The 26,375-nt window shown below is 37.6% G+C and overlaps 1 protein-coding gene across 6 annotated transcripts in view; it reads left to right on the top strand.

Moving 5' to 3' along the window:
• The window catches only part of LOC307140202 (transcription factor COE3), a 120,221-nt gene that overhangs the window by 62,035 nt on the left and 31,811 nt on the right, over positions 1 to 26,375 (top strand). For 3 of the 6 annotated variants that reach the window (XM_079839513.1, XM_079839515.1, XM_079839511.1), the window contains exons 7-10: positions 20,289 to 20,370; positions 20,453 to 20,570; positions 21,854 to 21,984; positions 23,845 to 23,971. In XM_079839513.1, coding sequence (XP_079695639.1) covers positions 20,289 to 20,370; positions 20,453 to 20,570; positions 21,854 to 21,984; positions 23,845 to 23,971 — 458 coding nt within the window. Of the gene's footprint in view, positions 1 to 20,288; positions 20,371 to 20,452; positions 20,571 to 21,850; positions 21,985 to 23,844; positions 23,972 to 26,375 lie in introns of all 6 variants that reach the window. The other 3 variants (XM_079839512.1, XM_079839514.1, XM_079839510.1) reach the window with 1 other exon arrangement.

Consider the following 26,375-nt stretch of genomic DNA (forward strand, 5'->3'; position numbering starts at 1 on the left):
TTTTTTTTTGCCTTCTTGTTCTGTCAACAATTGTCTTATTTGTGTCTCTTTTAACTTTAATTTTCTTTCTGGAAAACCAAAGTTTAAGTGAACATTAATGAGATCTCCAAGCAGTCTCCCGAGCTTTGAAAGAGCATCCTCTGAGCAGTACAAGTCTTCCTCTGGGTGATGAAGTCCTCCACAGGCATGTGGGCTCTGTGACTGCTGAGGAGGTGCTGTCACACCACAGGGCCTCGGGCCTCCTCGTCATTTTCCTCAGCCCCTCACTCTCCGTTATTAGCGCCAGAGAGACCAGCTGCTCCCACAGCTGTAGGGAGGAGGTGATTTATTAATTGAGTGGCAGCTTTTTTTTATCTCACACGTTCTGATGGGACGTGACAGGAGCTGTTCTCTCTGTTTGTCCTCCTCGGAAAGTGGCAGCGTCCCCACGTTTTGTGATACGGGAACTTGTGTGGAACAGATCTCAAAAAGGAGATCCCAGCACTTGTCCTCTTAATAACACAATACATCGCGCCTGACGGGACGAAAGTCTAATAGACTGTAGAATGCAACTCTCACAGGACACCACTAACATGACTTATCAGATCTTCCAGAACTTATCAACACATCCACACAAATGAAATACGCTACAACATACAATCCAGTGCCGCACCAGGATCAATACGTCAACTCGTGGCAAGAGCGGTCTGATCAAATTCATTCTCCGAGATCTTTTTATTTTCTCTTTCCTCTCTGAATTACTCTAGCCAATTTTATCACACCATTTTTTTTTTACATTTTGTTTGATGTCGTGCCAATGCCAATATATTCCCAACAAATCTCATTATAAAAAACATATGTGAAATTTATATATAGATTTGGATGTTTTACTTCACTTTAAAATTATTTACTTACTTAAGAAGTTTTTTTTTATTTTATTTACTTACTTATTAATAAGGTTTTCTTTGTACTCAGGTGGGCAATTACTTTCAGAATGCTTTGATTTACTCAAGGCCGGTCACTTGGGATTGTAGATTAATTAATAAAATATTAGATACACATTATTAAACATTTGATACTATTTTTATAATAATAATATTAGATTATTTTGAATCTAATGGTTTAGCCAGTTTAAAAGAAATCAATATCATTAGAAAGCATTCATAGTTAAAGATTCTGCTAGTTTTGTACCATCAGACACAGCTCTCCTTGGTGTCAATTGCAGAATTTCTATTAATTTCATTGATTTTTTTCTTTAAAATATGCACAATAAATTATTAAGACAGTGAAAGCACAACATCCTAAAATGAGCGTCAAATTTAAAATGAAGCAGATTTTTTCTTTTATTTATTTTTGATAATTTCTTACTGTACAGATAGAGGCATCACCTTCTCACGGCCTGTTTTGTTCTGTAACTACTAATAAACACACCACCTGTGTGCCGGCTACTTCAGTCATGCTGGATTTAATGCCGTACAAATCACATGACCCCGAACCCCACAGCGCGCTACAGTTTAAATCTACGATCCCAAGTGACCAGCCTCCGATAAATCAATACGCTATCTGAGCGTAACCGCCCGCCCAAGTACATAGAGTAAATCCATTCTGCTGTTTAACAAACAAGCGCGTTTGTGTTCAGTGGGTGTAGGTTTGCAATCTGGAGGCAGCCGTGGCTAAACACTTGACCTCTCTCTTTCCCAGAATTGGCAGCTTTCTATCACTGTCATACTGTTACTGAGCTCACTCAGGGCCTTTCTGGTAACTTTGAGCCTTACCAGACGAGATGCTGATTTGAGAATGTGGGGAAAAAAAAGAGCGGCATTCATCAAATTTCTGTGGAATGTAAATCAAAACATAAAGTCTTCACCTGCAGGCCTGGATTCCATGCAGCACTGTTGAACAGATTCTCATTAAGTCAAACTCACCCCAGCTGTGTACACTCATAGCCTGCCTGAGCGAACAAGAGCCCGAACTCTCCTCACACACACACACGTGCTTTCGAACTTTGCGGTAAGACTCGAGCCCTCTCCGGGGACGGGAACCAACGACTTGTTTCTGATTGGCAAGCTGTACCCTCTTCTGGTACGATGTGTTCCTCCAAACAAAGCCCCATCAGGAAGAAAAGAGGAAACATTAGAAAACAGACAACTTGAGGAGCGGTATTGAGACTTTTTTGTTATCCACAAAGCATGTGATCTGGGACTGGCCAAATGTAAATGTGCATGTGAATAGATGATTTCGACCAAAGCATTTAAAGAGGGCATAACACACACAGTTTCCGCCAATCTCATGTTAATCTTGAGTACCTAGAGTAGTATTGTGCTCTTCATATCTCCGAAGAGTCTTTAGTTTTATAATATTTATAAAAGACAGATACGCTGTACCGATTCTTTCCGAAAACACCCGATTTCGCAGGTGTGCAGTGGGCGGAGCTAAAGAGTCACAAGCACACACACACACACACACAATACATAATGCCATTATTCCTGATAACTTTCGATTCACTGTACGTTCATGTTGTTTACATATATACACGTCGATTGCCAACAAAACACAGACATTTGATGCAGTTTGACTCGTGACCGGGAACAAACACACACACTTGCAGAACTCCGTTGCTGCTCCGGAAAAACTGCATCCACTGTTTCCTTAACGCTGGGTTATTTGGGAAGCTGAACAAGGTTATATTTCCCTCACAACCAAAAACACACTTCTTTAGTGATATTGTTGATTTCGTGGTCTAACAACAAAATGACAGTTGCTCTCGCTCTGGTTGATGTGTGCACGCGCCCATACAAGGAATTCCGCCCTTTGTGATGTCATACAGGGCCATACTCGAAAAAATACTCTGTCCAACTAGTTTTTTGAAACTTTGGCCATGTTTAGCATGAGAATCAACTCTTTAACAGTGTAAATAAATCAGAATGCATGAAATAGCATTAGACCCCCCCCCCCCCTCCCTTTAAGTTTCTAGCAAAGTATTCAAGCAAATATTGAATTTGATTTAGTTTCATTACATTTATTTTATTTATGATTTTAATTTCGTTCCACCCAAACAAAGCCCCATCAGGAAGAAATAAGAAAACATGAAATAGACATTGAATACGATTGACATGCAGCAATCTGCTCTGGAAGATTCTGAGAAGATGTTGGCGACTGTGTGCGTGTGAGTGTGTGTGTGTGTTTCTCTGGAGTGTGTAACTGTCCTCGGTTCTGTCCAGGCCAGCACACAGCCAGATGGTGATGCTGGGTTCACCTTGTCCATGACCGTCTCCTCAATGCAGCAGAGAATGAGGTGTGCCAAACAGATGGATAATATCTGCTCTGTGATTTTAAAACCTGCATCTGGATTTTTTTTTTTCTTTTCACTCTGACTCTCTCTTTATCTCTTTCTCACTTGTACTCTTTTCACCCTGAATGAAGAGTGAACTTTCATCTTTTCTGGCAGCCCGGCCCCGTTTGTGGTAATTCGATTTTGTTTTCTGCGGTGTTCACGTTCAGAATCAGTTCTCTCCCTCCATTATTTGTGTTTCCGTCGTGTTTAATTATACCCAGTGTCTGATGCGCCCCAAAATGGCTGCTGCTCTCTAAACACTTCAAAGCTCCTGCAAATTACATTTACTATGTAAGCATTGCATCATGTGTGCTTTTCAAATCAACATACTGTATGTATCTAGGGCTGATATGTCGGCTCTTCTTCATCTTGGCTTCAAACTTCCCACTTCAAAAACAAAGCAAAACACACCCCACACAGGCAAAAACAGCCCGACTGACCTGGAGGTATTTGTGTTCCTTGTTGCAAATACACAGTTTTGTAAAGCAGTTTCTGAACTGCTACGCGAGTGCTGATTTCTCTTGACTGACAAACAAACGACGGACGTGGTGCTTGAAAAGGTTAAAGTGGCATGAGTGATATTAAAATGAGGCGGATGAGAGGCAAGCCCTAGGCGTTATTCAAATGGAGGAGTTATTTTTAATTTTGGTTCAATAAAGCAAGACGTTCAGCCATCCCTACCCAGATACTTAATTAAATACTTCACACACTATATTAGTTTTGTGTTGCCTGCCGCCGGTTCGGAATGGTAATAGCCATAAAGAGAAACATTTGTCTGACAGATAAAGTGAGGTATAAATCACTTTTCCCCCGAAGAACGATTTTGGAATAATAAAATACTCCTGTTTGCTGGCGTGAGAGAAATTATATTAGTTTCTACTTAAAGAGGCAGAGGCTATTTCACAGACTGACTCTTTTATTCTACCGGTCTTAAAGGACTCTCATATGTATTGTGGTTCACTCACTTAGCTTCCTGATTTACCTCGTGTTCCGCTTTGGTTCAAACACTGGAACGTTCAACTCTGTAACTGTATTTCAAGCCAGCGTATTTATAGTGTTAAATCGCTCCGTTTAAAGATTTTGTAATTGTTTTAAAAGGCCTGTCATCATTGACTCATTCAAGTTGTTCTGGAACTGTTCTTTTCTTTCTTCGAACACAGGGACAATTCTCTGATCTTTTCCATTTTAATAAAAGTGGCTGGGGACAGAGGCTGTCTAGTTCAAAATTACAAAAAGGCACAAGTATCATAACAGTCCATAAGACTTTAATAACTTTTGGTAAAAACCAGGATCAAAAATTAAGTTGTTATTTGCTGAAATATTTTCATATTTTCAGATACAGCATTTTTTTTTTGTTTAATTTGTACTCATTTCATACTCTTGAGCAGTGGTTCACAAATTGGGGTAAGTGAAGGCACTCCAGGGGGTATGTGAGATTTTAAAATATACATATATTTAAAAAGTAGCATCCATGCAAAAATCCTTTAAAATAATTATTTAATCAATATTTCAGGAAAATATAGGGGAGAGCAGGGAGGAAAGTACCATTTTTCAGAAAATCGTAATTTTAAAAGATAATGTTTTAGACCGAGATATATTTTTGCTGTGGCTAATAACTCTCAAGTGTAGTCTATCAATAGCAGGTGGTGTTTTGTACAAATGTAGAACGACTACAGTATAATTTCACTTTGAACATAAGCTGCACATTGTTACTTTTGACCCCATCAGGTGGGACGAAAGTAACACACAGGTGGGTCAAAAGTAACACAACAATACAAGCTAGATTTTTTGGTGTTACTCTTGTTTTAATTAAACATACCTGACTATGACCTTGTTAATATGTAACTGCAAACATATTTTGTCCTTTATCTTTGCAAAAAAATTATTAAATTACATTTTCATTTTATATGTTAAAGTTCATCAAATGTAATATGACAGTACAAACTTGAATTGTTTAGAATATTTTTTATTTGCAATGTCAATCTATTTGATAAGTTTTCTTCAACAGTATGAACAATATAAAAATTAAATAAAATTAAATTTGCATAATATGCATTATATATATATATATATATATATATATATATATATATATATATATATATATATATATATATATATATATATATATATATATATATATATATATATATATATATATATATATATATATATAATGCATATTATGCAAATTTAATTTTATTTAATTTTTATATTGTTCATACTATATATACTATATATACTATATATACATATATATATGTATATATATATACATATATATATGTTCATACTATATATACATACTATATATATATATATATATATATATATATATATATATATATATATATATATATATATATATATATATATATATATATATATATATATATATATATATATATATATATATATATATATATATATATATATATATATATATATATATATATATATATATATATAATAGCGGGACAAAAGTGACAAGTGTTACTTTCGTCCCGACAGGAAGTCCTGACATTTAAACACGATTTACTTTTATACTGAAAAACTCTGAAAAGACAAAACTTCAGGGTGTGTAACAGCACTAAATAACCCGTAGATTGATCATTACTGTGACACATGAAACAAGAAACACAACTTGTAATTAGAAAAAAAGTACCGCTTCATTAATTTCCTTGCCGTACTTGAAAACTGCATTTCGGACCTAACCGCGGGAAACGATGGCGGAATCACATGATATTTGGCAGATCCGTCAAGGGTTGTGTGCTGAACGTGCTGTCATAGCTTGAAATGCAAATGTATTCAGGGCTCAGAGAAAATCGCGTTGTTACTTTCGTCCCGTGTTACTTTCGCCCCGGTTCTCCCCTAAGTATAGGGATGCTCATTTCGGTTCATTTTCCCGACCGATAATCGCCGCTCATTATCCGAATATTAACCGTTAACTGATTAGATTATAATATTGAATTGACATTAAATAAAAATACAATTGACAAGTGTCTGTGACTTTTTTTCACGGGTATGTTCTACCGTGCAATTGCAAACAGCAGCATACAGATCAAATCGACAACAGAACCTGCTGGATTCACACATTATCACATTCTGACAACAGAGAAAAACTGATAAAATATAAATAAAATGCATAAAATAAATAGGCCTATACTAAATATTTTTTACTTAAATAATTACCAAATTAAGATGTCAAAACAAAAATACACTGAATCCGTTTGAAGCTTTGAAGAACCTGAATAGTTTTTTTTCCGTCAGTATACGTTTTATTTTTTTGTCAAAATAAAAATAGCAGGCCTACCTCAATCCACACCTTAAATGTTTTTTATTTTTTTTAAAGTAACATTTATAAGTGATGTGGGTTAGCAGCGCGAGCCTCCGATGACTGCGCGCGTGCCTTGTCCAGTGGTGAGAAGAACATGCGTGACAGTGTTTACTTTAGTAAACTTGACCAAAACCACACTACGAAAAGCCTTAAACAAGGCTTCAGATGGCACTGATGCCCCTGGAATACAGAGATAACGTGTCGTTAGAGCGCCCAGTTAACAAATACAATATTTTTCTTTAATGCAGCAAACAAAAACAATAAAACTTACAAAAAACTTTAACATTAAGTTAATTATTTCTTTCTTTTTTTTTGTTATTTCGTTTTATTTCCAAATAGTTCAAGAGGGACCACTACAAATGAGCATTAAATTAAATGGTTAATTTTATAGTTTTAAATGGTTATATGGTCACTAGGGATGCCACAATTCTCAATATAATATTGAACCGTTCGGTACGGCATTCACGGTTCAATACGCGCTTGTGAATTGCGTTTTTTTCGGTATTGCATTGAAGTAATTATTTTTCTACAAATTCTATCATTTGCCTCCATCGCAATACTGAACAACGCGACATACATTCACATCACACGTTAGTGGTAGAGTTATACTCACGGAACACTATAGTTATTCACAATCAAGAAAGTTCATTATTTGCATGCGTTTTAATGCCTTGCTGGCTCATTCGCGTGCCCGGTTTTAAAATGCACTTTTCTGAGCGCGCTCACTAAACGCCTGTCAAACACGTGATTACTGGACTAAGCAGTCGTCTTACTGCGCTAATACTGTCAAATACACACAAGGTTAATATAAACACATTCGGTAATGTCTAAAGTGAAAGTAAAATCGCCGTGTCTGTATATTAGATGCACGCAGGTCTTCAATTGACAGCAGCGCAGCCTATAGTGAACACGCTGTCCTTAAAGGGACAGTTCACCTATAAAATTATGTCATTATTTACTCACTCTAATATTGTTCCAAACCTGTGTTCATTTCTCGATGACAGAATTTTCCTTTTTGAATGAACTATCCCTTTAATGTTAATACAACAACAAAAGACAAAGAGAAAATCACTCACTGCTCTTGACTGAAAAACTTTAATACAGTAGCTTTAATAAGAATCAGTGTATATTTTATAGTGATTTTATTTATTCATTCAATTTCATACTTAAATGCTGCTGTACAGCTCTGAGCTGCCAGTGTAAATCTTTATATACATTTATTTGATATTATACAATACACTAGAAATGTGTAAAGTAAAGTTTTTAGTTTAAGGTTTTTCAATTCTTTTAAGTAAAATAAAGAAAGAGTATTGCAATAAAAAATGGCCTTTTTTCTACTTAACCTCTTGCTGTTCCTGTCGCCTAAGAATAGAACAGTAAAAAACTGATGTGACAAGCCATCAGAACCGAACCGAACCAAAAACCGTGGTTAAAAACCGAGGTATGTATTGAAGCGTGGACTAAGTGTATTGTTGCATCCCTAATGGTCACTGTTTTTACTACATTAGTTTGAATCACTACATTTTAGTGATGAGAAATACATTTAGTCATGGATTATTATCATTTAAAATGTTCAAAATAGTTTTTTTTCCCCGCGTTTATCTGTTCCAAAGTTTAATAAATCAGACACTGATGGCACAGTGCTCTGTTTTAAGTCTTTTTTTTTTTTTCAACCAAAACTACTTTGCGCTGGTTAGGGGTACTTGGATGAAAAAATATTTCACAGGGGGTACATCACTGGAAAAAGGTTGAGAGCCACTCCTCTAGAGAACTGTACTTGATTTAGTTTCCTTCTGTAGTATCTATTCTAATGAAGCCTATATCAAAAAACATTTTATTATTATTATCTGCATTTGATCTCTGTCATTTACAAACAATTTCTGTTGTAAACATTTGATCTTCCAGCTAACAGCGAAAGCACTGAGTGTCCCTGTAGCGTGCAGTGACCTCACAGATTCATTCAGTCCCTCCCCTGAGTAAGATATCTCCCCACGGACGGCTTTCACCAGCCGAGCGGTGTCGGACGCCCATATTTCTCACTCTTTCTCCCATTCTGAGGGTTTTAACTGGTGGCATCTGCTTCACCGTCTCTCCCTCTGTTCCCCAATATGCTCCCAATCTGTCCACAGGGCCTTCGCTCGCTCTAATCTACGACTTCATCTTCAGTGTATATATCTGTTCGCTCGCTAGGCTTTGACAGGGCCGCTGCGCTGCCGAGGATTAGTGCTGTCTAACAGCGTGGGATGTTCTGGATCCCCTGGACTTAAAAGGAATAGTTCAGACCAAAATATATATTCTGTCATTATTTACATATGACCTGTTTGACTTTTTACATTTTTTAAGGATATAAGAAGACCAATCTTCTTGTGACAAAAGCTAGAAAAGCTACAAAAGACCATAAAAGTTTCATAAAATCCTATTGTGTGTGCTGAACAGACCACCGTTTATCTTGGTGCGTTCATTAGAGAAATAGCAACGTCTGATTTGTGAACGATTTTTTTGGTTGATCCAGTTCACAAAACCTTTCTGAATGATTCATTCATGAATCCAGTGCTCATATTCAGCTCGCTGACTCGTGATTCAGTCTCGGTGGTTAACAGCCCACTCGAGAGAAAGGGAAGACATGCGGTTGAGTAAATGATGGCAGAATTTTGGGTGAACTATTTCTTTAAAATAATCTTCTTACAATGTGCTGTTTATTTCCCCTCAGTCGTGATGATGCATGGGAAAGTATCCCTCTAAGAAGCCGCTCAGCACGCCGTATGCTGCATGGTGTTTTGGCAGTGAGAGAGACTTAACTGTAGGCTTCGACGGAATATCTGTTTCTGCCGTGCTTTAATGAGGGAATATTCCCGAAATTAATACTGCATGACAAAAACTCTTTTTTTAGTCTTTATGGCTCTTCCTGAGATTAAGTGGCTTCAGAAAACACCTACCATTTCTCCTCGTCTTTCCACCCACAAAAATAATCCTTCCACGCTCCCTCTCTCTCCTCATCCGTAGTGGTTCCCTCTGTCTGAATAGAAAAATCCAGCAGGCCTGTGGGTGAAAAATGGGGCCATTTGGGCTTGTTTGTAAGTTCTGTCAAGACGCAGCACCCCTGGCCTGGCCCGGTTAACAAATTGGATGTTTAATCTGGTGACATTCCTATCTGGGCCAAGGGCTAATGTATGTGTCTAAGAATAACCGGCCAGCAGGCCTGATAGATGGGAAGCTATTATAGGCGGTATTTAAATCTGAGCGCACAATTCCTCTATTTCCATGGTGGAAGAGTGACAGCTTGATTTCAACACTGGGGGCTTGGATAGAGCTGTCAGCCTACACGCATCAAGGAGGGATTTTCTTTGTTTTCCTTTCTTTTCCTCCGTCGTCTCTTCCTCCTTTGGCTTGATTGACTGGACAGGCTGTTAACCGTGATGGTTGAGATGGAAGACAGTGTTGTAACGGGATTCGGGAAGTAGATATACTGCCTACAGATCTTTCACTTCAGTTCTTGACTCAGGGAAGAATGAGGAAATGGTCTGTTGGTCCAGTAAAGGCGATTCAGTTTTTGGGGATCATATATCAGCACTATTATCATCACGCCTTGCATTCCTTATGCGGCAGACATGAATGAAACCTCTAATTGCGTGGCTTGTTACGGGCGGTGTGCAATTTATTTATTTATTAGGATTATTTATATTAATATATACATTGTTTCATTAGTAAATGAATATCATATTTATGAAGACTGGCATGGTATTGTTTTTTGTTTAACACTTTTTTTTGGATGGTCCTCTTTATACATTCTGTGGACTGTAAGTAACTTTGAGCACATTGCCGCAGTTCTTCTGGATTTAGTCAGTCTCTTCATGCAATCCCAGATGGACTCGATGATGGTGAGATCAGATCTCCATGTGGAGCATACGTCTGTTGTCAGACTCCTTGTGCATACAAAAATCTCACTAGATTATTATAATTAATGTCCAAAGGAATGTTTGGAAATGTAAACTGATATTTACTACTGACAAACTACAGCAAAAGATATAAATAACTGGCTTAAAACCCTTTTTTTGGTGAAAATACTAAAGTGTCAAACTTTTGCACGTATATATAAGGTATATAATACAATGTATATATAAGTTTGTGATCAGGCACATTTACAGATCTAAATGCAAAAATACAGCATCAGCTCATTTGTGAATTAATATACACCGGTAAAATGAGGCTATGTATGGCCTAGTAGCTAGCGCTGACAAGCCAAAGTGCTTTCTTGGGGAAGACAGGTTTGAATCTGACTTGTGTTGTGACCTGATACCTTTCTTTCACCTCTTTTTCCAATAATTTCCATTTTCCTCTTTACTTATTTACAAAAAAGTTTCAAGTTTTAAAAAATCTCACTAACCCAACTTGATTTCTCAATGTAAATCAATGAACTCACCTGGTCTTTGACTCTCACACACCGACACATTCACAGATCACAACAGAGTTCTTCTACTGTCAGGTCAGTTTTTACTGATACAATTTGACCTCCATGTAGGGGAGAGCGGGGCACAACCTAACGCGGGGTTAAACTAAAAAAAAAATACTTAAATTTACTTAAAAAAGCAGCGTCAAGGGGTACCACGCAACTATATTGAGTTATTTTTTTTTACAAATAACAATTTAGTTATATGGACAAAAGAAATTCAAGTAAAGCTGACAAAATTTCTTTGAGTAAATAAAAACCATTTAAATTTGTCACTGTTGCATAATATTTATATGTGCAGTTTACTTAATAATGTTATGTTAAATTTATAAAAGTTTATTATGTAAGGTGAACACATTTATCGATTTAATTTACTATTAAATTAACTATTTGCTATACAAGTGTAAGTGAAACAAAATAACAACAAGCATAATAAAACAAAATGCAAAAATTACTCATTTGTCAAACTCAAATTAATTGAGGACAGGAATTGCATCCAATAAATGAGTGTATGAGTGCCCACAGCCTAAACACAGGCACCACTCTTCTGCATAATAGTAACCAGAATAACAGAAACTCCTCTAAATGTCCAACATAACTAAACATTAAACTAACAGCATCTTTCCTTTTACTGAAAAACACCTAAAAAACACTTTAATCCCTAAATTTACACTATGCACTCCCCTGAAAGGATGATGGGAACTACAGATCCACTATCCTCAAAGTTCGTTTAACTCAGCAATTTTAAGTTGACCGAACAAACACTTATTAATTAAAGCTGACAATACTCACTTTTAGTAGAAACAACTCAGTAAATTCAATTCATTTAGTGTTCATTTAGTTAAATGAGTTTTTTAAGTAATGTGAACAAGGATGATTTGAGTGCAACTAACAACAGTAAAATAAATTTTGCTTTATGGCAACAGTAAAAAAAACAATTTTTTAACACTTTCCACACATGCCAGGATGACGCAACTCAGTGTATTTACTAGTTGCCATATCAACGTTGTTTAGAGAAAAAAATGCGGCAAATAAAAAAAATCTTTGGAAGATATCGCTGTTTTTTGTGTTTATTTAAAATAAGACAAATCTGATATTATTTAAATCTTACATCTGTTACTTAACAGTCGAGATCGTTCTTTAATGCTGATCTAACCAGCAGAAGACACGAGCCAGGGTTGAAACCCTAGTTGTGCAGGTGGGGTGCGTTGTAACAAAAAAATAAATACTCTGAACCCCAAGTGGATTTACACAAACTGAGAAAGTCAAAAAGCGTTAGGTTGTGCCCCGCTCTCCCCTAGTTATGTTCCATCTCACAAGAATCAGTGGGGCTTCAGATGGTGACCAAATCATCTGTAAAATCGACTTCTCTTTTCCTGCCGTCTGTACAAAGTCACTTTTGACATTTGACAGTTCATTAAGGCGTGTTGTTTCATAAAATCTAGTATTTATTGTGCTGAGCGTAATGATTCAGACTTCACGAGGAAATGTGCAGTTTCTGTTCACATAATGGGCCGTGTGAAAGTGTGGCAGGTTTCTGGGGTTTCGTTTATGGGTGTAATAAGTGACTGTGCTCTGTTCAGGAAGTGCAGCTTGCAGTAATTTCTGATCCATTCCTCCGTTGTGAGGTCAGCCACGTTCATGTGTTTTACTCACTCTCCCTTTACTGCATTATGTCATGGATTGATTTCGATTGGAGGTACAAATGTGTACTTCGCCATGGCAACAGGGGCCAAAATAATGCTAAGGAGGGTCTTGAGGAAATCTGATCACAAGGGAGGAGCGATTCTGTGAGTGTGATTTGAGTTAAGTACAAACAGACACAAGGACACTGTTCACTGATCCAAACAAACATCCCACCATAAGGGCTTTTCGCAGGATCTTCTCATTTCTTATCTGTCTGTCTACACTTCCTTCTCTCCCATTTTTCCCATGGTGAAGTCATGGATTTATTTTCCCAGCCTTGTCTCTAGCAATTCAGCATCTTTAGTATGGGATTAATCTCATATAAAACAGGAAGAAGCAAAAAGATAATTGTTAGTGTACATCTTTTTCACATTACCTAATGTTTATTGTAACCCAGTGATTCTACTTAATTAGTATTACTAGTATTTATACTCAGAGGTAAGGATTTAAACACACCCTCAACCCTAAGCATAAAGTTTAGCATCCGTTTAACTGCATAAAAGTCTCTTAGGGTGTGTTCACACTTGGCATGTTTAGTTCGATTAAAAAGAACCCTGGTGCGATTACTCTGTTTGCGCGGTTCATTTGAATAAGTGTGAATGCTGCCACCTGAACCCTGGTGTGCACCAAACAGGCAGAACGATACCGCTGAAAAGATGGGTCTTGGTCCGCTTCCAAACGAACTCTGAAATATGAATGCAACGCGGACCAAAGATATATAAACAAACCAAAAACGGGACATGATGTCAACCAAAGATGCAACCCAAAAAAGAACCAGTTTTTTGCCCATCACAGTTCGCTACAGGCATTACAAACGCGTCTCCTTGCAGCAGATCTTCGTTTGTGTTTGATGGGGGGATTCCTGACTCCTGTAAATTTTTTATAAGCTCTTCACGAGTTCTCAGCTGGTCAAAATACCATCATATGTATTGTATAAGCACATACAACAAGCGCATTTAGCCCAGCACACAGTATTGTTTTGGAGTTCGGTAAGTTACGCCGCGAAATATCCGTAATGAAAGTGACCAATCCGGTTGTGAACATATCCTTAAGCCTTTAGGTTTGGTATCTTTAGGTTCAGTGTTAAAGTGTAAACACACACTTATGCTCACCAAGGCTGCATTTAATTCTTTATTAAAAATACAGTAAAAACAAGATAACATCAATGCTGAAACCGGTTGTGCTGCTTAATATTTTCGTGGAAACCATGATACAGTTTTTTTTTCGTATACTTTGATGAATAGAAAATTCAAAAGAACAGCATTTATTTGAAATTGACTTTTGCCTCAATAAACTCCAAATTTACAGCTTATTAATAGTTAAGGTATTAAAGGGTTAGTTAATCTCTAGTTAATATTCATTAATTACTTCATGTTACTTCAAGCGACAAAAATAGTTTTTGTGTGCAAAAAACCCTGAAATAACGACTTATATAGTGATGACCGATTTCAAAACACTGCATCATGAAGCTTCGAAGCGTTATGAATCAGCGAGTCGACTCAGCGGTTTGGATCGCCAAAGTCACACGATTTCAGAAGTTTGGCGGTTTGACATGCGATCCGAATCATGATTCGACTCGCTGATTCATAACGCTTCGAAGCTTCATGATGCTGTGTTTTGAAATCGGTCATCACTATATAAGTCGTTATTTTGGGTTTTTTTGCGCACAAAAACTATTCTCGCTGCTTTATAAAGTTATTGTAGAACCATTGTAGTGAGATGGACTTTGAAACGGAACGACTTCTTTAGTACTGTTTATGGGTCTTGAGAGTGTAAAGTGCCATTGTGCCAATGGAGGCCTTTCTGAGCCATCGGATTTCAACTAAAATATCTTCATTTGTGTTCCGAAGATGAACGGAGGTCTTACGGGTGTCGAACGACATGAGGGAAAGTAATACATTTTTGGGTGAACTTACCCTTTCAATTTAGGAATTGGGTAGGATTAAGGGATGTAGAATATGTTCATGCAGAATAAGGTATTAATATGTGCTTTTATAAATACTAATAAACAGCCGATATCCAAGTAATATACATGCTAATAAGCAAGTTAATAGCGAGAGTTGAACCCTAAAATAAAGTGTTACCATAACTGTATTAATATATTAATAACTATTGTATTATTGTATTAATAACTTTGTGTCCTTCCAAACCGGTATGACTTTCTTTCTTCTGTTTGTTTGTTTTTGTTTTTTAGTTTTTTTAAATGTCTCAGATTTTATGTTTTTTTTAGTCCATACAATCAATGTCAATGAGGTTCAAAGTTAATGGCTTGATCCCATTGACCTTCATTAAACAGACAAAAACAGTTCTTCAGAATTTCATCCTTTGTGTTCTGCAGAATAAAGGCATAAGGGTGAGTAAATGATAACAACATTTCTCTAGCTTTTAACAGGTAGATCATTTCCTTATTCCTAAAAATGCCTACAAATGCGCGCCCTTCGTGTTTTGCAAACTCCCCAGATGCATACAATACATTTCATATGCAGTCAAACGAAATGCATAGTCAGTGCTCATCTCTGATACGTGCAGGAGTCTGTGAGCTGCAACTGTTTTTTTACTCATAACAAAGGTAAGAGGCCAGAGGAGCGGACGTTAGATGCAGTGTAAAGGATGAGACTGAGGAGAGAGAGACAAAGATCCGTTCTAGAGACTGTTTGAGTGCCTTATTAAATATTTAGTCTGATTGTACACGGTCCTGTAATTGCCATCTTGGCTAGTGAATAATTGATGACGTGTAGGAGAGCAAAGGAGGGCCCCAGTCTCTCTCTCTCCCTGTCTCTCTCTCTTACGCACATATCCACACCTTGCCTTTTTTGTACACCTTTATTGGTAATATAATCTTGTCCTCATTAACTAAAATGATTCTGAAGTCTGGACAAAGTCAGTGAAATTATATTATAACCTCTGCTTCATTTCCGTAATGTTCTCTTGGCTATCATACACAATAAATGATAGGGCTGCGCTAAATTATTGCCAGAAACTGGCATGTGGCTTTAAAATAATTTCACAGAGTTCTCTACAACCAGTCTATTCAGAAGACCAGAAAGAGTCAAATGTTTGAGTTTTGATTCCGCCTTTTCCGATACAGTGAGGTAATTGGATGTCAGTCAGCGTGTGTAGAGCAGAACATTGTGAATGGGACAAAAAGCAGACTGTTAATCTGATGCAGAGCGTATGAGAGCGATCGCCGCCCGTCTCAAGCATCCCAAAGAAAGAGCATCTTTTCATAGAAAGCAACGAACACTCGCAGCAAACGGTGGCCGAGAATTGGAGCCATGGCAGCTTTTAAAAATACCTCTGCTGAAATATTGATTTTTTTTTCTTCTTCTTCTTCTTCTTGCCTAACGTAATAAGTGAGAGACTCCAGGGATGTGTACGTATGTGTGTGAGACGATGGGTGAGCAGACAGAGATGCTCTTTTCACACATCATGTGAGGACATTTGTGTGTGTGTGCATGTAAGAATGTTTGTGAATCTGTACGTGTGTCTTTGTGCAGATACAACCAGTTGTATTCTGAACTATAACGATACACTCTTAAAAAAAATTTCAATGAAGAACCTTTACCATCCATGGAAGCTTTCCATTGCACTAAAGGTTCTTTATTGTGAAAAAAAGGTTCTTTAGATTTTTTTTTTGTATATATTCTAAACAAGAAGAACATTTTAAGAACTGTTCACTGAAAGGTTCTATGGCATTGCGCTTCTAGGGTTACCTCACCTAAAAACATCTACTCACCCCATATTATATTTTTTGTCCATATTGTATTATGAAAGTCTTTCATTGTATAAGTTCTTCAAAATAATAATGACAGAATTTTCAGTTTTGGATACATGATACCTTGATACCATGAAGACTGAATAGAAAATCTCCAGTTTATTCGATTTTTCTCCGGAACCACTCAAAATCACTCACACTGAAGAAGTGTCAACAGTCTCAAACTCTGCTCAGATTTGATAAGATACCAAAGTCTTCAATCAAAAGTTTTCGAAACTTATCAAACTATTCAGACAACAACTTATCTAAGCTGTACCCACAGCAATTTTAAGGCTCTGTACTCGTACTGTCTCGTTTCTTTGTATTTTTATTTTCCCTATGGAACTTTAGGAGAGACAAAGTTGAAACTTCAATGAAACATAATTGCAGGTGTCCTGAACTACACTGTAAAACAAATATTGTTGGTTTAACTTTAAAAAAGTAAGAAACCTGGTTGCCTTAAAATTTTGAGTTCATTGAAATGAAAAATTTGAGTTAATACAATGAAGGAAATTGGTTTAATAAATAGAAACTCAAAATATTATTGTATCTGAACCACATAAAATAAAACAAATATTTGTGATAAATCATGAAAATAGCACAATTTGGCATGTTTCACAGCATTATAACAAATGAAACACACAATTACGCAATTTGCTTACTAAATCTTTTCATAATATTTGAATAAAGGATGATGTCGATTCTCAAAAATGTTCATTGTATTAACTAAAATGTTACTTAGTAAATATTTTTTACAGTGTATGAAAGGGTAACCTAGGGGGAAATAATTGATATTTCATGAATTCATATGTCTAGTTTCATAATAATTTTTCCCAGATTTACACTTTGCTCTTTTTTGTCCGCAAACTCTCAGATGTCTCTGTCGTAGCGGCTTATGCACATCACCAAAACATTTGTTTGCCAGCATCACCCATAAAACATTTTTTTTTTTGGCATGTATTGAAGAGTTGTAAATGGTCAGGTGGTCTCCCACAGCTAAAGTCAGGCTTAGATGAGGGCCTGCAAAACGAGCGAGAGACCCTGGCCTTCACAGCCAGAAAGCCACCCACCCAGCCCTTCCGGTCTCTCCCTGGCCACAGAACCCCTTCCATGACAGTCCCTCGAGTTGGAGACAGAGCGATGGAGTGAGAGAAGTGGAAAGGGTGCTGTAGACCAGCAGTAATTCCTGACTCGGAGTTGGAGGCACATTAGGGACTGACAGGGCCACACATCCCCCTGTAATTGATTGCAGGCCAGCGTAATGAGGTGACGGCTTACAACAGAGACGCCAACTCCCTCATTATCTTTACCCACTTTTTTAAGAGCAGAAAGAGAGAGAGACAGCAAAAGACAGAGAGAGAGACAGAGAGAAGGATGGAGAAAAAGAAACACTGAGACTAATAACCGAGCCCTGGCTCTAGAAGGTCATTAATTATTTATGTTGTTTTAATAAGTTTTAGATAGGGAGGGAGAGGTTCAACGTGAGAGTTAGTCTTTCCCTTCTCCGTCTTTCTCTGTCCACACCTCAATTTCTCCTGTTCTGTCATTCTGTCTTTTCCTATAGCTGTCTGTCCATTTCATACTGGGGTCTTTGTATCACAGGTACAATATCAGTCATTGCCAAGGCCTCGAGGGGACTTGAGGATGACATATATCCACACTTGGAAATGAAAACGCTCTGTATTTCTGAAAGTGACAATGATATGATTATTGTATATATGATTCTTTTTTTCTGCTTTTATTCTATCATTGTGCTAATTAGCAAGGAGAATGTTTTTCAATTATTTATACAATCATAAATCGTAATCAACACATATGGGGTTTTAAATTGTCCAATGGACACTATAATGCTGACATATACCATCATTTTCTATAATTAAACACTTTTTATATATTTTTTTATATATTTAATGTATAACTATAACAAATATATATGAAAAAATATATATAATATGACTAAAAATAATACAAATATTAATTATGCATATAGGCTACAATACAGTACAAAGACATGCATGTTTTTACCAAATTTAGTCAGCAATGTAAACAAAATTACAAATACATTTATATTTATTATATATTTCAATATTATATTTGATAATTTAAACATCTATAGGGTGAATATAAAAAAAAATCAATTTCTGTGAATTTTTGTTTGATTTTGGTCTAAATATTTTCTGTGGTGATCAACAGCAGGTCAACGATTCTGTCTATAGAGCTTAAGTTGCGTTTAACCCAGAATATTCCTCTAAAGTCTGCTGGTTACACTGGACTCTTTCAGAATCTGCCCTGCTCGTGTCTTTCCACTCGCCCCCGTTTTCCTGTCTGAGATCTCTATTCCACCCCGAGCCTTGTCATCTAAAAGCAGCTCTTCCCCCCTCATCCCGCACACTTCCAAACACTGGGCTAGTCCTGCCTCGATCCGAAGGGAGCCGACCTGCTTTGAAGTGCTGCCGCTTTTCCAGGATGAGACCTGGAATCTCACATTCCCTGTCAACTCCTGCCCAGTGGCAGATGGAGAAGTCTAGACCTACGAGACTCTCTTCTGTCACGTGCTCCTCTCTCCCCCTCCATGCCCTCATCTCTCTCTCTCTTTCTTCCCCGTGTTCCTCGACTCCGAGGGCTATGCCGTTCCAGAACCGCCAAAGCGGGACGGGTTTCAGCCCACGATCCAGGCAGGATTCTCTACTTTCAGACGGTGACTGGGGCGGTGTATAAACACAGTACTCCTCTAATATCTGCGAAGAGCTTCACTTACAGCCCTTGTCTCCTGCTGTGTTTTAATTCAATCCTTATTGATCCATATCTCTCCTTCCAAGGACTCCAATATCATATGAATGGAGCTCAGGGATGGGTTCCCCATATTATTGTATTCCATGGCCATAAAGGGCATTAGCAGCCAACAGAGCAACCCAGATCAAGTATCAGTCGATACTAGCTAAAGAGAGCAGGCTTTCTCCCTTTCTCTCCATCTTTCTCGCCGGATTTCTCTCTTTCCTATCTCTCTCTGTAAAAGCGCTGATGGGGTTAAAGTATATACAGTGATTATGTCATGCGGTAAAGTGAGGTTCTAAAAAATCGCGTTAGTTAGTACCGTGTGTTTTTAAAGATATTGTTACTGTCTTATTAGGGAGAAATCAATGGTGTCTGCAGATGGCGGCCATTTATATAGCAGACGGGGCTTCTCTCGCCACTTTTTCTCCCAGCATCCTTCTCTCCGCGCACTCCGTGGGGCGGCAGCGGCGGAGGTTATCCTGTGGTTAATGTGACATGGCTGTCTGCGACCTTGCAGGTTGTTAACTGCCCGGATTATTATTGTGATAATGTGGCAATTAAAAGGAAAGCACTCCATCAAAATAGTGGGGCTTATGGTCCTGGAGATGAATGCATAGAGATTACCAGCCAGGGGAAATGCATTAAGACTGCAATCCATTTCGTACTGTAGCCCACCTCCAGCAGCGGAGGCTATTACGGCTCATCTTCATTGATATCCATTCCCGATCAATAGCACCAGGCTGAGGTAAAAATACGAGTAAATCAACAAAGCCGGAGTTGGTCTTCAATATAAAAGGCAGAAAAATCAAACATCATCTCTAATTGCATATCATACGTCTACATCTTCTTCTCTGAGCCGGCTTTGAGACTGGGCTAAATCACTCACTGGCGGCTGTTTATATATAGCTGCTTTTGTCCTTGAGTGTTTTCGATGTGTTTGAGTCACTCAACAAATGTTTCCGTCTTTCTTTTCCAGATTTTTCCTGAAATTCTTCCTCAAGTGTAATCAGAACTGTTTGAAAAATGCAGGGAACCCCAGGGACATGAGGCGATTTCAGGTGAGAATACAAATGTATGGACAAAAACAATGTGGATACATGCACACAACCGGGGAGTAATCACGCTTTGGTGTCTCCGTAGGTGGTGGTGTCCACCACAGTGAATGTGGACGGCCATGTCCTGGCTGTGTCAGATAACATGTTTGTCCACAACAACTCCAAACATGGGCGGAGGGCGCGACGCCTGGACCCTTCTGAAGGTAAGATGCGACCTCCACCAAAAAAATTGAAACTTTCGAATCATCAAAGAATCCTAGAAAAAGTTTCCACTAAAATATTTGGCAGCAAAACTGGAAGACTGGAGTAAAAATTGATTAAAATGCAAACAATTATTCCTCGGTGAGCATAAGAGTCTTAATTCATTCAAAAACCTTTCTCACCCCAAATTTCTGAATGGTAGTGCAAGTTTGAGTCCCCATTCTTTATAATGACAAGGAAAGCCAAACTTGTTAGTGCTACTTTCTACTTCCTCGCCTAGTTCTCAGAGTACAGGTGGTATCACATCTGTCTATCTGAAGGGGCTGCACTGGGTAATGTCACTTTGATATAAAGTGATACAAGTTTGCGCAGAACATCACCTCCCAGCTGCCCTCAGAACAGTTCCTGTATGTGGGAAAATGTGTGATTAGCTCTGTGACTGTTTTGTGTGAAAACCGTCGCTGTGGAATCACCGGCGCTCCTGTGTCCCAATCGAGGAAAAGGAAAGTCACTGCTCTACTTTTAGTAAGACTCTTCAATAATTCTCCAAAGACCGGAACATGAAGAGGAAGTCACTGATGGCGATGCATTGTGGGAGATGTGGCTTTCATCTTTAACACAATAGAATACCAATGCAGATATTGTAAAAGGGAACAGCTGTTCCATTACACCCCAACAGGTGAATGCAAATTACGCCCAAAGGTTGTTTACTTTCATCTATTCATTTTCACAGGTATCAACATTTTTACTAATGCAACAAAGAGAACAATCAAAAGCAATCAGAAGTGATTCAGAGCCTAAAGTTTGCGAACTCTGCATTCCCATGATGCCGTTCGAGTAATGCAGTAATGTGGTCTGAAGTTGCACCAAGAGCCCCTTGGTTTGCCTGTTAGCTCACCAAGCTGCGACCAATCAATTCCCGTCCACAGCCGGTGGAGACTGGGCCAGTCGTTCAGTCAGCCTGTCTGTCTCCATACAGCCTGCTCAAAGACGGATTTACGATAAAAGACCCAAAAAAAAAAAAACTTAATGGTTTTATTGAGCTGAGTGATGCACAGACACCAAAGGAAAAAAAAACTAAACAAAAATCAAATGAGCTTTTACAGTCATCGGATTTCCTGTTTATCAGTTTTTTTTCTTTTGCATTTAGAGTATGTGGATGGTAGAGTAAAATACTGGTAAATGGTAATTAGTTTAATGATAACGTTTCCCAAATGTTGCATGAACGTTGACACCGACCCGCTCTAACCTAGTGCTTGTGTTGTGATCTTGTTTTCCGAAGCAGCCACTCCATGCATTAAGGCCATCAGCCCCAGTGAAGGATGGACGACTGGGGGGGCGACCGTCATCATCATTGGTGACAACTTCTTTGACGGATTACAAGTGGTCTTCGGCACGATGCTGGTTTGGAGTGAGGTGAGTTATGAAAAAAGCTTTATAGGATAATTGTTTATTATTTTATATTTAAAGAGCCAAACCATTTTACTATTAAACTTTTTACTTTATTTATTTAAACTTAATTTACTTTACAGGTTTTTTTTTATTCGCTTTGGTACTATTTTCACAAGCAAGGTGTACATTTTCAAAACTCTTAGTACTAATATCACAACAGATCATCAAAAGTGCACTTTTTTTCAAACATTTCAATTGTGTAAGTACAATACACAAAACCACAAAGTATCCTTTTCACTACACAAAATAAGTGTTTCATCTTTATAAATGTTTCATTCACAGTAACTGCCTTTCATAAAGCTCTTACAATCAAACTTTTGATTTGCATCTCTTCTCGTTCAGTTAAATACATTTGTATATTATTTAATCCAACTGATCTTATTGGTTAATTAATGAATCGTTTGGTACACCTATAGATAGATATTGATTCTTTAGCAATAGTTTTTACTTTGTTTGTAATTTCCGATATGGATAACCACATTAAATGAATTATTTTTACATTATAAGTGATTTATCTTAGATTATAACTACTATGTTCAAAGTGTGTGTGGCCTGGTAAACTCTACACTATGGGGAGAAAATATCCTAAATCCTTGTCCTTGTGGGGACATTATTTGGTCCCCGTGGTCATGAGGAAACAAGCTTATAAATACAGAATGTGTTTTTTTGTTGTTGTTTTTTTTGAAAAAGTAAAACTGCAGAAAGTTTTGTGTGATGAGTACGTTTAGGGGTAGGGTTAGTGTAAGGGGAGAGAATATACAGTTTGTATAGTTTGTAACCATTATACCTACGTATACCCAGAAAGATTATAAGAGTATAAGGGAGTGGAAATGGTCAGATGGGAGACAGATGGTATCAAATGCAGCATTTTACATAACAGTATGTACGACATGTGCTACTGTACACAGATTACCATGGTAGAGACTGTCACATTACTGTCTCTCACCCTTATAAAGCTCAACTACAGTAGATTCAGTCATATGGTACAGTGAGAACATTACATGTATTACACATTACATTACATGAGAACATTTACTGTATTGGCAGAAAACTCTGTTATAGCATAGAACCTCATGGCTGTGTCAACTTCAAATGACATCAAACCTTTTGATAACACACTGTATTAAGTTAGGTAATGTAAGCGCATTTTCTTATGTGGCATCTGTAGCCTGTGTTACTGTAGATAGTGTAGATAATTCAGCAACAAAGGTGATTTGAAACATGTATCTTGCATTGTTTGCTGTTGGATGAACTGATTGTTAAAAGTACTAAACTGAAAGAAGATCATACGGTTGTGTTTCGGTGATTAAACCAAATGTTCTCATTACATATAATAATAATCTTGTGTTTGAAACAATTATTATGTGGACTGAAATATGTGCAACTGAATGAAAGCATGAGATCAGGTTTTGAAAGAATGACCAGTTGGGACCAAGTGTGATCAGTTTGGATTTTTGTACTAAGAGTTTTAAAAATGTACACCTTACTTGTGAAAATAGTACCAAAGCGAATTAAAAAAACTGTTTTACATTTTTATTTCTTCAAAAGAACACAGTGCTTTTTGACTGAACATTGGTTTAAATGAATCAAATCTGTCTCAATAATGCGACCACTCTTTCATTTAATGTTTACTATTACTTAAAACTTTAGACTTCAAGTTTCAGAGTTAAAAACCACAGCGTAACAGATCCCACTATATGGTTAAAATCTATAACCGTGTCCTTTGAGTAATGAATCACTCTTTAGCATTAACTGTGTTTACATTGGAGGCAATGCTTGTGTATTGAGTGCTGACCACTGAACGTGTGCTCCGATGGCTTCTAGCTCATCACACCTCACGCTATCCGGGTGCAGACGCCCCCTAGACACATCCCTGGGGTCGTGGAGGTCACACTCTCTTACAAGTCCAAGCAATTCTGCAAAGGAGCTCCGGGGCGCTTCGTCTACACAGGTATACAACACTTTGCAACTGCCTGGAGCCACTGCAATCATCTGCAGCATCAGAATACATTTCTGTCATCTTTCTCAGAGGTCGATCTTTGTCCATTTTATCGAGTTCCTGCCTTTGTTAGCTTAAAATATTAGGCCTTGTATGCTTTGCGGCCCGTAAAGACGCTTTCCCATGATGGCGCACTGTTAGCAGGTCAATCTTGACTCCACACAAGCGGAGTCTTTACTTTTGGATGATGTCCGTTCTCCTGTGTCCAACAGGCAGGACGAGTATCATTTAGTCAAATCAATGCTTTTCATACACTGATTATTCCATCAGAATAATCCAGATGCCAGTCAAAGTAGGCGAAAGGTCAGATCTAGGACTGTTTGGTGTGATAAGAAAATGTCACAGCGACGGTCATAAAAGAAAAAGAAAGAGAGGCCTGTGTTCAGGCTTTCTGTTATACATCAGCTTTATCTCAGAGTGTTTCCCGCGTTCTTTGTTCAAAGCGCCTCTCATTCAGATGCATTTGCCATGTAAGCAGCAAAAAGAGACAACTTTACAATAGAGAGGACGGTCCTGTCTTACCTTCGACCGTTCCTTTGCAATGCTAATGTCTGCCGGACCGACGAGATGAGTTGACTGACAGCTGTATGCCGCGTCTGCATTGTGAATAGCTTGAATTTTTCTTAAAGTTCAAAAGAATATTCTCTGTGCAATGAAAGCCTGTTGCAAATTGTAAAGATGAATGAAAAAGCACCTGTAGAATATCATATCATCTTTGAATCAGAACGCAGAGACAAAAGTAAATGTAAGGTCATACAAGATAGAGGACAATATGAATATACACTTGCACAAATGATATATTTCCTTATGATAAATACAAAATAAATATAATATATATAATACAAAAACTACATTATATATATACATTGTGTGTGTGTGTGTGTGTATACAGTATATGTGTATATATTAAGGGTGTGAACCTACACTGGTCTCACAATTCGGTTCGATTACGATTATCATGCCATCGATTTAGTTCAATTCGATATGACGATGCATCACAATGCATTGACGATGCACTGCATACAATTTTGTCAATAAATACAAGCAGTCAGATATATGAACTGAACCTTTAATTTTACCTGCTCAAAGAAAACACGCTTCTTGAATGTAACTCAAGTCTGGGCACAGAAGACAAGGAGCATTTAGAACAAATACACAAAAGTAAAAACTAAAAGCCACTTCAGGAGGTGGTCTGGGCCGTATTACAGTCAAAACTAAAATCTATATGCATATGGTTGTTGAAACCCACATATGTAAATTTTACTCATCCCAATAATGCTAAAAAAAAAACGTGTGAGAGTGTGTTATGGCTATGTCATGTTACAGCCAGATATGACAGCACTACTAAAGCACGCATCGCCGCAGACGAGCCGCTGCGTATCTCTTCATCAAGCTAACGCACAAACTACTGCAAATAGAAAACTGAAAGAAAGTCGCAGATTCTCATCACACAATCATCTTCATTAAAAGTAAAGAAACTGAATGATCTTACCAGTGCTGTTGCCGCGCTCTATTGCGGTCTTTGTTTTTTAAATTAGCTGATGATCAATAAAATGCAGCTCATAACTGTTGTTTTCGGTGACATGAACTCCATTAAATCTGCATATAGTGCGGGAATTAAAGATCGGATTTATATCCGTTTTGCGGAGATACATTTATGTGCCCAAGTGTAAATGAAATTTTGATAAATCAGATGGCTTTGATTTACACACAGCGCATGTGTTCTCCAGGTCGTGTTTACCAGGTTGTTCATGAAAGCCGAAATGTGCCCAGATGTCTGCTTTTAAAGTAGTCGGAGCACTTTAATTACTCGCAGTCGCGTCTCGCCTCCCTCTGCCTTTGTATGCTACCGCGACAACGAACGTACGCGACAAATGACGTCAGAAAGGCGTCAGTACATTATAATCGGTTATGGTCTATTACTGAACCGATACCGAATCGTCCTTGTCTGCATCGCGATGCATCGTAGAAACAATTCATTTCGACACCCCTAATATATATTCAATTATGTATTAAATATTTATACATTTAATACTATCTCTATTATTAATATCATATCTTTATTATTACACATATAATTTATGCATACATACACTTTTTTTTATTTCATATAGCAATTCCTATAAGATTATAAGAGTGCCTAATCTTTCTGTTTCTCAAAATCCTTTTCATTGTACACTGCAAATTAGATTCACGCATACATATTTTAGTTTGTGGATGCACTGACATACATCCAGCAACTTATTTACTGTGCCAGAGATGTGTGATATTCATGAATGTGAAATGAAGCGGGCTTTTAAATACTAAATAGGCAGACTGTGTATAATTGAAGAGGAATGAGAGTGCATCTAACCTC

The sequence above is a fragment of the Gobio gobio genome (assembly GCF_949357685.1).
Source record: "Gobio gobio genome assembly, chromosome: 16".
NCBI classification, from domain to species: Eukaryota; Metazoa; Chordata; class Actinopteri; order Cypriniformes; family Gobionidae; genus Gobio; species Gobio gobio.